This window comes from Camelus bactrianus, chromosome 3 (assembly GCF_048773025.1).
Source record: "Camelus bactrianus isolate YW-2024 breed Bactrian camel chromosome 3, ASM4877302v1, whole genome shotgun sequence".
Lineage (NCBI taxonomy): Eukaryota > Metazoa > Chordata > Mammalia > Artiodactyla > Camelidae > Camelus > Camelus bactrianus.
In genome coordinates this window covers 97,989,016-98,002,979 of record NC_133541.1, presented here as the reverse complement: position 1 = coordinate 98,002,979, position 13,964 = coordinate 97,989,016, and the positions used below count along the sequence as shown (strand labels likewise).

The 13,964-nt window shown below is 35.5% G+C and overlaps 1 protein-coding gene across 14 annotated transcripts in view; it reads left to right on the top strand.

The window, feature by feature from the left end:
- Window positions 1-13,964, top strand: part of FAM13B (family with sequence similarity 13 member B) — a 99,677-nt gene that overhangs the window by 76,762 nt on the left and 8,951 nt on the right. For 9 of the 14 annotated variants that reach the window (XM_074360718.1, XM_010971665.3, XM_045507712.2 and 6 more), the window contains 7 exons: window positions 3,562-3,626; window positions 5,781-5,829; window positions 6,242-6,389; window positions 9,136-9,201; window positions 10,612-10,822; window positions 11,459-11,588; window positions 12,708-12,789. In XM_074360718.1, the coding sequence (XP_074216819.1) occupies window positions 3,562-3,626; window positions 5,781-5,829; window positions 6,242-6,389; window positions 9,136-9,201; window positions 10,612-10,822; window positions 11,459-11,588; window positions 12,708-12,789 (751 nt within the window). The remainder of the gene's footprint in view (window positions 1-3,561; window positions 3,627-5,780; window positions 5,830-6,241; window positions 6,390-9,135; window positions 9,202-10,611; window positions 10,823-11,458; window positions 11,589-12,707; window positions 12,790-13,964) is intronic. The other 5 variants (XM_074360722.1, XM_074360720.1, XM_010971666.3 and 2 more) reach the window with 1 other exon arrangement.

Genomic DNA, 13,964 nt, shown 5'->3' with positions numbered 1-13,964 from the left:
TTTAAAAGAAAAAAAGAACTTTAACTGCCAAATATTAAATCATATTAGTTTTAGAGGTTCCTTTTGACAAAAAGTACCATAAACAAAACTGAAAAAGAAGTGGCAAATGAGGAAAATTATTTGCCAGATGAAGAATTAATATAATTTCATATCCTCATACACAGATTTTGCTAGTCAAATTTCTAAAAAGATTAACACCCAGTTAGAATATATATTTACTCAAAAAAAAAACAACCCTTGAATTCCTACTGTTGTTCCAGGCTAGGTGCCAAGAATATGGTAGTGAACAAAACATACAAAAAAAGTTGCCTAACATGAAAAAGCAGATCATAAAAAAGAGAGGAAAAAATGAATAATACACCTATGAAAGCATGTTTATCCTCCCTCCAATCACTTTTTTGTTTACTACTTTTCACTATTTGTTTAGGAATTAGGTTGCCTGCATTCGGCTGGAGGGTATGTGGGTATTAATTGTATCAGTCTTCATGCTTTGTTTCAATTATTTCATAGTAAAAAGAATTATAGGTTAAGTAACAGTTGGTGATGTAGTGATATGCTTTTATAATAGAATTTTGTAATTTTTCTTGTAAGCTGTTTCTTCTGATTCTCTTACAATAACTAAGATAGGCAAGTAAATGATTGTTACTCTTATTTTTCATGAAGAGGAAAGAGTTGGGACTTGAATTTGGTTCTTTGAGTGAAACACTGAGGCTCATTTTTGTTTTAATTGAAGTATAGTTAGTTTACAATGCTGTGTTAATTTCTGGTGTATAGCACAGTGATTCAGTTATATGTATATGTAACTGAATATATATATATATATATATATATATATATGTATGTATATATATATATATATATGTATGTATATACATATACACACATATATGCATTTAATATTCTTTTTCACTAAAGGCTATTACAAGATATTGAATATGGTTCCCTGTGCTATACTGTAGGACATTGTCATTTATCTATTTTATATATAGTAATTAGTTTCTGCAAATCCTGAACTCCCAATTTATCCCTCCACCTACCCTTTCCCCCTTGGTAACTGTAAGTTTGTTTTCTATGTCTATGAGTCTGTTTCTGTTTCATAAATAAGTTCATTTGTGTCATTTTTTTAGATGCCACATGTAAGTGATATCATATGGTATTTTTCTTTGTCTTTCTGGTTTGCTTCACTTAGTATGACAACCTCCAGGTCTGTCCATGTTGCTACAGATGGCATTATTCTTTTTTATGGCTGAGTAGTATTCCATTGTATATATACACCACATCTTCTTTATCCAGTCATCTGTCAATGGACATTTAGGTTGCTTCCATGTCTTGGCTATTGTAAAAGTGCTGCTGTGAACATTGGGCTGTGTGTACCTTTTCCAATTAGAGTTTCTGGATATATGCCCAGGAGTGAGACTGCTGATCATAATAGTCTATTTTTAGTTTATTGGGTTTTTTTTTTTTTAAGTGGAGTTACTGGGGATTGAAACCAGGACCTCGGGCATGCTAAGCATGTGCTTTACCACTGAGCTATTTCCCTTCCCCTATTTTTAGTTTTTTGAGTAATCTCCATACTGTTTGCCATAATTGCTATACCGAACTACATTCCCACCAACGGTGTAAAAGGGTTCCCTTTTCTCTAAACCCTCTCCAGCATTTATCATTTGTGGACTTTTTTTTACATATATTTATTTTTATTTTATTTATCATTTAAAAATTTTTCTTCCTTAATGGAGGCATTTGGGATTGAACCCAGGACTTTGTCGAGGCCAAGCACATGCTCTACCACTGAGCTATACCCCCCACCCTGTTTGTGGACTTTTTAATGTTGGCCTTTCTGACAGGTGTGAGGTGATGCCTCATTGTAGTTTTGATTTGCATTTCTCTGATAATTAGCAATATTGAGCATTTTTTCATGAGCCTTTTGGCCATTTGTATGTCTTCACTGGAGAAATGTTTGTTTAGGTCTTCTGCCCACTTTTTGATTGTTTTTTGTTGTTACTGAGTTGTATGAGCTGTTCGTGTATTCTGGAAATTAAGCCCTTGTTAGTCACATCATTTGCAAATATTTTCTGCCATTCCATAGGTTGTCTTTTTGTTTTGCTTTTTAGTTTCCTTTGCTGTGCAAAAGCTTGTAAGTTTAACCAGGTCCCATTTGTTTATTTTTGCTTTTATTTCTATTGCCTTGTTAGACTGCTCTAGGAAAACATTGCTAAGATTATGTCAGAGACTGTTTTGTCTGTATTTCTTCTAGGAGGTTTATAGTGTCTTGTAAGTCTTTAGGGCATTTTGAGTTTATTTTTGTGTATGGTATGAGGGAGTGTTCTAAGTTTCATTTTAAATATTGGATCTGTGTAATGGTTATTTTGTGTGCTCAGAAACCTTCATATTTAAGAATGTAAATCTTTGTTCTAGAGCATAAAGGTTGCTGAAGTCTGATTTCTAGGTCAGTGATTCTCACACTTTGGACCTGAGGACCTGACCTCTCTATACTTTTAAAAATTATGGAGGATCCCCAAAAGCTTTTGTTTACATAGGTATATCTATCATATTTAGTACCTTAGAAATTAAAACTGAGCAATTAAAATATTTGTTAATTGTCTTAAACATAATAAAATTACTCAAGATGACATAAATAAGGTTGCTTTGTTTTCTTAATAAAAAGCAGCTTTTTAAAAAAATTATTTTGAGGAGTGGTGTTGCTAAACTTATTTACAAATCTTATTAACATCTGTCTGACTTAATAGAAGTAAACTGGATTTTCATATCTGCTTCTGCAGTCTGTCTTTTGCTATATGTTCTTTTGTTTAAAGTATATGAAGACAATGTAGCCTCCCAAAGATACATAGTTGGAAAAGAGATGCATTTTAATAATTTTTTTTCAGGTAATTACAGATTGTCTTTCATATTAAACAAAACTGCACGTGGTAGTTTCTTAAGAAGATTGAACCTTTTACTTCAGAAGTGATCATCAGAAAACACTAAAAAGTTTACATAATTGGTAGTATTGCACAGGTCATTTGTGTTAGACTCGGTAGGTATTTTAAAGAGGAATAGGCATGGGATGATGTGACTAATTACTGAGCCCCCATTGGAAAGAGGGGAACATTCTCATGTGTTTCTGAGGTTTGGAGTTATTATTTCAAATATATTTAATAAAGGGATCTGGTGAACTATATGACTCCTCTGTTACCTGGTAGGAAGTTACCAACTTGTATGTTCATGGCTGAGGAGAAAGAGAAGTAGCGGATCATCATTTTTAGAGGAGAGAATTCTAAAGAAGGAAAAAGAATATGATAGCAGTAGCAGTACCTATTGCCTAATAGGGTAGCAAGAAGTGCAGGCTTCTCATTTCACACACACACATGCACACACACACACACACGACTCAGGTTTTGAGGAAGATAAATTACTCTGTGAAAAAAATGCTAGCACCTATAGCTTATGAATGATGTTAAAGAGGGGTATTTGACCAATTTGTAATCTAGTGTCCTAATTTAGATCAGAAACTTCCGCTCATATGTAAGTGATGGGAACTCCAGTGGTGTATTCTTTTTTCAGTCTGTAGGTATACTATTAGAGCCATGCAGTGACCGTGGTGACAGTGAAGATGGCTGTCTTGAGAGGTAAGCATTTTTTTTTGTTGTTGCTAATTAATTACTCATTTGGAGAACTGAAGCTCTTAACAGATTTGGGGGTGAATTTTTCAGATGAGTCTATCCATTATACATTTTAGATGATCTAAAAACCCAAACTTCTTGTTTTAATGTATAAAGTATAAAGCATGTGAAATGTCCATAAGTATTCAGAGTGAATGCGGGTTCAGAGAGACATTAATAATTTGGAAAACATTCAAATGGATGAACACTGCCTTCCTGTGTTAAAACTTTCGGTTGATTTGAGAACCAGTTGGGAATTTATTGATAACTCTGAAGATACCTTTCAGTGAGTTAATTCTTAGTCTTGGAACTATGGATAACTAATTGAAAGATTGTAACATATTTGTGTCAACAAATATGTACGGGATGTTTTTCTTCCGCTTCAAGCTCCCAACTCCTCCTCCATGTGTCCCAGTATTCCAGTTCAGTTGTATGCAGTTGGTGCTTGTTTATGTCCTTGGCCAGCAGTAATGGAAGGGGATCCTTAAGACAATGAGTATTTCAGCCACATATAATCTCCATAGACACTTGATAGAGTCCCTTTGAACATAAGCTTTCTAGAATGTTTTAAAGTAGATTTTGGGTGTTGTTACTCTTTTTATGATTCTTTAAGACATTGCCAAGAAGTGTGTTATAATTTTCTTAGGAAAGATGATTGGGTATTCTAAAAACACAGCAGTAATGAAGTTGTAGACTGGATTGTCAATACTGAGCAATCCCAAACAGCGTTACTAATTTGATGATAGGCCACTGGCAAGGATAAACTTGCATTAATGCCGTTGTCTCTCTTAATTGTGGGTGGGAAACCTGTTCTTTGAGAGTAAATAAATTCTTTGGAGCCATGTCTCTGGAGCATCCCCATATTCTGCAGGTCCACAGATTTCCTGCTTATAGCAGTTCCTTTTGCTTCCTTTCAGGAGGCAGGAATGATCCTCTTCCAGCCCAGGGTATATTGGAGCTATGGGCTGAAGATATAAGATTAACAGCATTAACAGGCATTCCCCGGAATGATGACATCTGGATTTGGTAGAACAATAAGGGTCCATTTAGTGAGGACTCAGTCTTTTTTGGAGAAAACTCTTTTCTCTTCAACTTGTGTATAGGTTAGCAAACTTGCTTTTAGGTCTGAAGATTTTATTAGTTAGGTGGATTACGTTTTGCATGTTTAATACTTATATTTCTCAAATTTAGATGATTAGATCTTTTAGTCTGTTAAGGTAAAATTTAGTTCATCCCACGATTTGCTCCCACTCTTAGTGAAGGAGGGCCTTCTCTTGCCACGAATTTTAGTTTGTTTCTCATGGTCAGCAAGAATAAGGTAATTATGTATATAAGGAGATGACCTGCCATATTTAGATCAAGACCTGTCTTTGAGTGCACACTGTTATGGCAGGGTAGGAGCAGCACCTGGATGTGTCATTGAAAATTGCCATCATGTCTTTGGGGAGAACTTTCCCACAGTCAGCATATTGATAACCTGCTGTGATTCTGGATGCTGTGTTGACTGGTCAAATAGGTAGAGACCATTTGTAACAGCTAGTGGTTAATTTTTCTACGGAAATAAGAGGTGAATTGAGATTTTATAAAATTTCTTTTACCTAGTACCATTATGTTTTGAGGAAAGAGAGGTTTAGAGGTAGTAACCTTGTTTTGATTGTAATAGAACACTATCAGATTTAAAATTTAAGACATGCTTTTAGCAAATCTTTAAAAGTAAAAAAAAAAAGTCCCAGAGTTGGGGAGAATAAAGCTATTTGGTTAAAATTAATATTTATTTTACAAAATTTTCTCCATTATATGTTCAAGTCTTTTGGTTTCTGCTTATTGTGGAGTATGTTTTTCCTTTTAAAATATTTTTCTTCTTGGGATGTGGCTGTGTGTGTAGGGGGTGGCGACTGTTACTTAATTTTTCTAAACCTGAACTGATTCTGTGGATCTTTTCAGTAGTGTGTGATTTTCAGATATAGGGCTCCAAAGAATGCGCATATGTCCAGTTGCCACTTTCTTCTCTCACTTTGTAAATGCTAACTATGTGGGGAAGAGAAGAATCTAGGTAAGAAATATGCAATGAGAGTATCCTATTTATTCTTAAAAGCCTAATAACTTTACCTGTATTTCTAGGAAAGAATATTTGTCATTTCACAGTGATAAATTGTCACACTTGATATTGGTAAGAATTATTTTTCTCTTATGGTTTTTAAAGTTTGACCAGGTTTAATCTACTAGTTATTGTATCTAGCCTTTAACTCTTGGGTTGAATAGGTTTAAAGGACATTTACATATAATACTTCTACCAAATGTTTTACAGTTATGCAGCCATTTGATTTGCCACTTTTGTTTATAAGAAATGTGATTATGAAAACAGTTTCCTTAAACTAGGGTCCAAACTTGGTTTTCCAGTAAGATATATTATAAAACTGCAAATTCATATTTGAAAATAGTTTGGATGGTGGGAATGGGACAGTTGATTGTACAAGCACAATAAACTAGTGAAGACTACATGAGGATATATGCTAGTTGTCCTTAAGCTGGATGTGAAAAGCTTCTTGGTTTTGAAATGCATTCTTTATTTTAAAATACAGGGTTCAAGTAGCAAGATATGTGATTTGAATGCCAACACTGAATCAGAACTGCCAGGAGGTCAAAGTGTTGGTGTTCAAGGGGAAGCAGCATGTGTCCAAATTCCACATTTAGACCTGAAGAATGTTTCTGATGGTGATAAATGGGAAGGTAATTTTACCCACACACATTATTTTCCTGATAATGTTATTTGTAATGGAAATTATCCAGAGCAGTAATGAGATTACTGCCTTTTCTGAGCAACCTTATTCATTTTTATTTGATTCGTGTAAGAGTGAGTATTTTTACTCAGATGTACTAATGAAATTATGGGGCATCTATCTCATTTAAAATGGAAGTTCTTATTTGATCCATTAACTGTGAAGATGGATGTTAAAACTGATTAAGAAAATAAAATCAACGGTAGACTTTTGTTACTTGTTAAACCAGGTACTATCTTCCATTCTTTGAAAGTTCAGTATGTTAGGGCTTGGGGATCTCAACACTTTGTAGAGGGCTTATATATAGCTACCTTTTATGATCAGGAATACACTAAAAAAAATTATCTTCAAGGATATTTGTAAGCAAATATAGTACCATATTTCTGTATCTCTGTGTTAGGTTATGAAGGTATGGGAGTAGTGTCCTAACAATTTTTACAAGGGAAAGGAATTTTAATTTTAAAATGCAAGCCACGTAGGTATATGTGTTTATTGTATTTGTCAAAACTCAGCCACGCATACTTAAGGCTTGCATTTCATTGTATATAATTTTTTTTAATCAAAAGAAGCAAAAACTAAATAATGAAACTATAGTGACTGATTTGCATGCACAAGTGTTTAGGGGGACATATACTGATAGCTGCAGTGTACTTGGAAATCCATGAAAAAAGTAAGATGGTTAATGGGGTGGAAAATGTTATAAAGCAAGTATAGTAAAATGTTAATGATAGAATCTAGGGGACTGGTATATGGATGTCCACTGTAAAATATGCTAAACTTTGCTGTGTATTTGTAAACTTTCAAATAAAATGTTGTGGGTGAGGAGAGGAAATAAGCAGCAAATTTGGATCCAGAAATCCTCTAGATCGAACACCTTCCTTTGTCAAGAGATAGGGAGACCACTTAGGAATCTTAAAGTTATGTATTTGTTCACTTGGATGATGATCCCTTGGTTATCTCACCTTTGGCAAGTTAGCTGATGACATACAGTGGCAGTAACGAGAAATTGCAATGCCAATACCTTGGACTCCTCTTGCCACCTTAAGTCTACCCACCTGATCACAATTGGAGTGTTTTATTTTTAAGGTATAGCCAATTTTAAAAAAGTCCCAACCAAGTCATTGTCTTTGCTAATCTTTACTGCTGTCTCTCTACACATCCCCCACCTCTTTTTTTTTTTTTTTTTTTTTTTTTTTTTGGTCTAGTTGTTTGGCTTGCCCAGTGGCATATTATGTGTTTTAACTTAGACTTAGTCAGGAAGTTACCTTCCATTTATTTTGTTCTGGGTGATTCAGTCTGTTTGGAATTTATGAAGATGCTCCCCAGAGTTAAGGGATACATTAGCATACTGGTGGCAATGAATATCAAATGTCCGTTTTAGTTAGTTATCCCGGCATAGACATTGAAAAGGAATGATGGTCAACAGAGTATCCCTTGAGCTGCAGTAGGAAAGGAGTCTCTGAAAGATGAAGCTGGGATTCTGACAAATAACTTAATGCTTCTTCCCCTTGGAGGATGCAGATAAATAGCTCTTCACTGTCTTTGGCCTGGGTCTTGATCTTAAGTTTTAAGCATAGATGACCAATTATTTTCCATTATCAAGGAAATTGGAAGTTCTCTGTCCAGCTTCAGCTTTCTGGAGGCTTCCCCAAAGAGAACCTGATGCTGGGCTCTCTTTGTTGCCTTGCTAGAATCCACTCTTTACAGCTTTAGTAGATAGGGAAAGAAACTAACTATGGACTACTGATCCCTGATTTTCAGTGCCTGAGCTGTTCTTTTAGCTACCTGGCTCAACAGCTGTGACAAGTCCATGTAGGCTTCCTACTGGCTCTCCCAGGAATAAGGGTCAGTTACTTTCATAGAGCCAGCAGCAGTAGACATCTGAGTGACCTTCTCAGCCATGAACCCTGCATGTGCTTGAGAGAGTGGCTGTTAGTGGACCATGTTGTTCTTTCTAATTTTGCAAACAATACAGAGATTGATTTTCTACAAGTGGGAGTTAGGATATTCAAAATAATAGTCTTCCTTAATGGGCCAATTTACTTTAGACCCTATATACCTTGAAATCAGAGATATACCCTGTTTGATGTGACTCTTAATAGAGAAGTAGGGTGACTCCAAATAGAGGCCCACCTCATTCTTCCTAAGTATGTGGTGGGTTTGGTTTTTTGTATTGTTCAAAGGATAGTCAGCAGAGTGCACTTAGCAAGCAGGTAGCACATGTCTGCCACCAGTATGCATTTGTAGCAGCCATCCAAAGATCTTGGCTTTTAATGGAAGTGGACAACATCTTTTCTTCAGATTCTCTCCTGCTGGCTCTTGAGTAAAATACAGTAGGATCTTTTCAAAGAGCAAACTAAGGGAAATAGCTTTCTGTCTAATCAATTATACTGAAAAGCTTCAAACAGTACCTGGTTAAGTTTCCATTTCTTCAGTTTTATGTTTGAGTTTTAGTAGAACAGCACTATTTTGAGTTTTTTGCCTTGCTTGCTGAAATGGAAATGTATGTTTGTGTTTGTTTTTAAAGTTTGGTTAGTAGTAATTTCTTTGAATAAAGTTTTTGAGCAGAATGCCTAACTAGTTTTAGGGAAATGTTTTTGGTATCTTTGGCTTTGTGTTAGTTATGTGTATGGTTTGTTCTGACTGTGCTGTGTGTTCACTTTAGTATTTTTTGCCATTTTTTTCCATTTTATTAGCGTCATGCCCTATCACTTTTCCCCTCATTGATTTCAAAACAATGCATCTGCAGAGAGATGGGGAGGGTAAGTATGGTTCACCATAGTTTAGCTTTTTTGCTTTTTTATGGTTCACTGTGTTTGCCTTTTTATTAGCCCTTCTCCTGCTTTTCCCATATATCAGGAAAACTGTTCTGGGTCAAAAACGATACCCAGAAAGTATTTTGTTATTTTGTTCTTCCCTCTTTTCTTAAAATGAGATTTCTCATAAAATGTTTATTGCCAGTTACTTATTTGCTGGGAAGCAGGTACAAGGGTTCCTTTGAAAATCACTTTATTGGTGGGTTTATTGTGGGACTGCACGCTTTGTACCCAATTTTTAGTTATCAGATTGATCTGGGCTTTAAAAACTAAATTATGTTCTTAATACCCTGAAAAAAAATGCTTTAAATTGCTAATGCATAAAGTTAAACCAAGTTACTAAAGTAGCAATCCTTAGCTATTGTGTGAAGAAAAAGAAAACATCATTCTTGATTTTTGACACTGTCAAGCCATTTTTGCATCCTGAAATACTTAACTCATTTTTGCTACTGTTAAAAGCCAGAGCATCACAGTTTTAACTGTAGTTATGTATAAAGTTAATGTGTAGATGGAAAAGTTCCTCCCTGCCCCTCGACTCCAGTGATGCTTGAAGATAAGTTTGTATTTGGAGTATATTTGTGGATTCTGTGTTTATCTGTATGTGTTCTGTATGTAATCAAACCTTATTTGTTCAGAGACATCAAATATCTTAACATGGGTTCATTTGAGAACATATAGGATAACTCCAGTCAAATAAATGTGCTTATTAAGAAGGCTGTCAAATTTTGTCTTGGTAATACTATTGGGTGTTTAATTATTAAAATGCATATCATATACAGGAATCCTGTAACAGAAAATAACCACTGCAGTTTAATGTTAGAGGCAGAAACTGTCAGGTGAGTTAGCTGCTTGTTTGGAAATACTAGAATTCTTTTGGAATTCAAGTGCTCCTTTGGTGAGTGTTCTGTTTGGCATGCAGAATAGCTTCCACTTCCTCACAAAGCCACTTGACAGGGAGGGACGGTTTATTCACCTGGTAGCATTTGGCTAAGTTTAATTCCTAACTAAGGATTGCTGAGTGTCCACTCTTTCTACATGAAGACTTTCCCCTACTTGAAGAATAATGTTTAGTAGAATTTTAAAGAGCTTGACAGTGTCCCTTCTTTCTTTGTGACTGGGTTCAGAAATTTTAAAGTATAACTCCTTATGTGAAATTAGAACTCTGGGTTGAAAAATGAAGCTCAGACAGTTTTAAAAAAACTACAGTAGACTTTATGAAGATCCTAGTATGCCATAAACGTTACAGGAACTACTACATAATGATAAAGATTTAAAGAACATATAGCTAATACTGTGACTTTTTTTCCATGTGGAACCAAGAGACCCATGGTACCATTCTTTGTGTTTGTTTTGCAGAGCCATTTCCTGCTTTTAAGTCTTGGCAGGAAGACTCTGAGTCTGGAGAAGCTCAGCTCTCTCCACAGGCTGGAAGAATGAATCATCACCCTTTGGAAGAGGATTGTCCTCCAGTATTATCACACCGTAGTTTAGATTTTGGGCAAAGCCAGCGTTTCCTCCATGATCCAGAAACGTTGGATTCCTCGTCTAAAGCACTTTCTTTTGCTAGGTATATGACTTTTACGTTCTTATGAGAGGTAACTCCTCTTACATACCCGGGTCCTTTGAGAAATTTTAATCCTCCATACCTGAAGTTGACAGCTTTCTCCCCAATTTCATGAAGATGCTTTTGTAATTTTTCATTGTGGGGGCCCCTAAATTCTGAATTCATTGAGATATTTGGGGTTTGCTCTCTAATAGTCGTTTCCCCATGGTGTATTTATTCGTTCGTGACTGATACATAGAACTCTGGAAGGGGAGCCACAAGTGGAGTTCACCAATCTCAAATATTTTTGTTGTCAAAACTTGAAATTATATTGATTCTGAATGTTAACATCTTGTCTTCGCTGTTTGAACACCAAAAGAGCTCTAAGCTGCTAGATGGTGTCTTTGTTTCTTCTCTGCCTTTGCCCAAACAACTTCTGAGTGATTATAGAGTGTTTTCATCCCCTCTTGTGTTAGCTAATTTTGTGGTCTGTAAAATTATAATTTAAGTTTCTTTTTATTACCTGTTCTTTAGTGTTAGGGATTTAATTTCACTTTAAAGATATAGTTCTTGGTAATACTATCGTGTTATGTCAGGGTAATAAGAGATACGATGTTGATAACTGGAAAATTTAACTGTTTGCCTCTTGTTCTAATTCAGGATTCGAAGATCATCTTTTAGTTCAAAAGATGAAAAAAGAGAAGACAGAACACCATATCAGTTGGTAAAGAAACTTCAGAAAAAAATCAGACAATTTGAGGAACAGTTTGAAAGGGAAAGAAATAGCAAGGTAAGTTTGTAGCATTGCCTGTTGTGAGGTAAATCTTTCGGAACTGTGAGGACGTACTTGGGAGTGCATTAGTCTGTTTCCTGGGAGAGACAATGAATCTGAGATGCCCAGAGAAGTAGTGATCATATAGATCTGAGTTTATATAGATCATTAGTCTCCTGATTCCAGACCAGGATTCTTTCTGGTGCACCATTACATCTTTACATTTCCATTGGCAAAACAGCTTATAGAATTTTTAAAGCAAATATTTTACATTTACACACTTTAATGCTATTTCTGCTCCCTCAAAAACCACAAATTCCTAGATTGGTGGTGGGTTGGGGTGGAAGGGTGAGGTATTTAATAACTAGAACACGTGAAGTGGGAAAAGCCGTGTACTTGGAAACAGAAGACATTAAAATCTGGCTTCTGGCAGTTGCTGGACCCTACTCCAAGAGAGCTTTACTTATCTTGCCCTTTCTACTTAAAGTAAAATGAGATGAGGATTGAGCGAAATCCCTGCTGTTGGAACTGTAAAATACTCTTTGTGCTTAAATTAAAATAACCATTGCTTACCCACAGAGGTTTTAATGGTTCTGTTTCTATTTTTAGAATTTCTCATCTTAATTTTATTGTGGTATTAACAAATTTGTTAAAATATTAGCTTTATGAATGAACAGTGTCAATCTATGAGTAGATTTATTGTCATAGAGTTGTCTTAGGTTGGATTATCTGGAGAGCATTCTGAAACAGATTTCAGTGCATGCGATTTCTGGGGGAGTGTTTAGGGGGAACAATAGCGGTAAGGAGTGAGGCCAGCAGAGTTGAATAGAGGAGAAAGTAGACCTCTGATACAGTTTCATTCGAGGCCTCAGCCTGATTCCACAGGGTCTCAAGCTAGAATGGCTGTTCAGGATTGACCTGAATTGAGACGAGGGGGCCAGGCCTTTTAGTTCCACATCAGCCAGTCATGGGTGTGGGCTGCTCCAGAGGAGGGGTTGATGGGCCAGGCAGCTCCTTTGGGCAAAGTCAAATTCCCAGAGAGGAACTTCGCACAGTCTGCAGCTGAAACACCTGGAAGCTGAGAGAGTAGGGGTTGATGAGTGCCTATTCAGTGATTCTGTATTCTTAATTTTTCAGCCCTCCTACAGTGATATTACAGCCAATCCAAAGGTATTAAAATGGATGACAGAGCTTACCAAACTGCGGAAGCAAATTAAAGGTATAAAATGTGCCACTTTTCTAATATATTTGCATTTTAAAATATTCTTTATAATAATATGTCTGAGAGTTTTATAATTTTTAATAATTTTAAACATTGGACTCTGGCAAAAATTAATATTTCCTTTGTTCTTTTATTACTTATGGTCAAAGTTGCAATACTGTATTATATTCTTCCAAATGTATTTTCTGTGCTTTTATTAGTAATAGTCTTTTGAAAGGTGCTCCAGATTGTATATTCATAGATGGTATTATATTATGAAGTTTATCTGGAATATATTTAAACTATTAAGCAGTTCTGAGTTTTCTGGTTATTAAGGATTTTTGGTTGGCATTTCATCCAAGATTAGGAATATCTAATCATGATCAACTGTGTATACTACAAAGACTAAATTGTAAGCCATCTTGAATTACAAACTAGGTCTTGTGTTACTGGAGTTACAGCAGTTGCTAAGGTATATTTACTTGTGGGTGTTCAATGAGTATGCTTTTTAATAATTGCTAATATTTTTAAAATCATCTTTACCAAGTATGGGTTTGTAATCTGGAGCATCACATTTTGGTTTATTCCTTTGAATTTATTCAGCAAAAATTTTAGTATGTAAGTACCAAGTACTTGAAGACGTCTGAGGTTATATCAGTGAACAAGACAGACAGGGTCCCTATTGTCATTGAGTTTACATTCTTGTGGCTAAATAAGTTCTCCAACTACTTAGAATTTTCCTCTACAATTGTTAAAAATTTCCTTGTTTAATACCAGTTTCCAGTCATTGGTGAAAATCATTACCTTGAATGTATTACTAATGGTTGTCATTAAATTATTAGCCTACTAACTAGTTTCCCAATTTTCTTCCACTCTATTGCCCTACAGTGTATTCTCTGCATGGTTACCAGAATTATCTTTTTTAAAAAAACTGTGTTACTATCTTGTTCATAGCCCTTTAGTGGGCTTCCCTTACCCACTTAGAGTAAAGTCCAAACTCCTTACTCTGGCTTTCAATGCCTTTTATATTCTGTCCTTTGCCCATTTTATCCCTTTCCTCTCTCATTTTCTCTTCCTTAAACATGTCACTGTTTAGGGCCCTTGTCCTAGCTGTTGCCTCAGTTGGTGGGGAATGCTCTTCCCCTAAATCTTCTTTGCTAGATTAGCTCCTTTTTATTCCATGTTCAACTAGG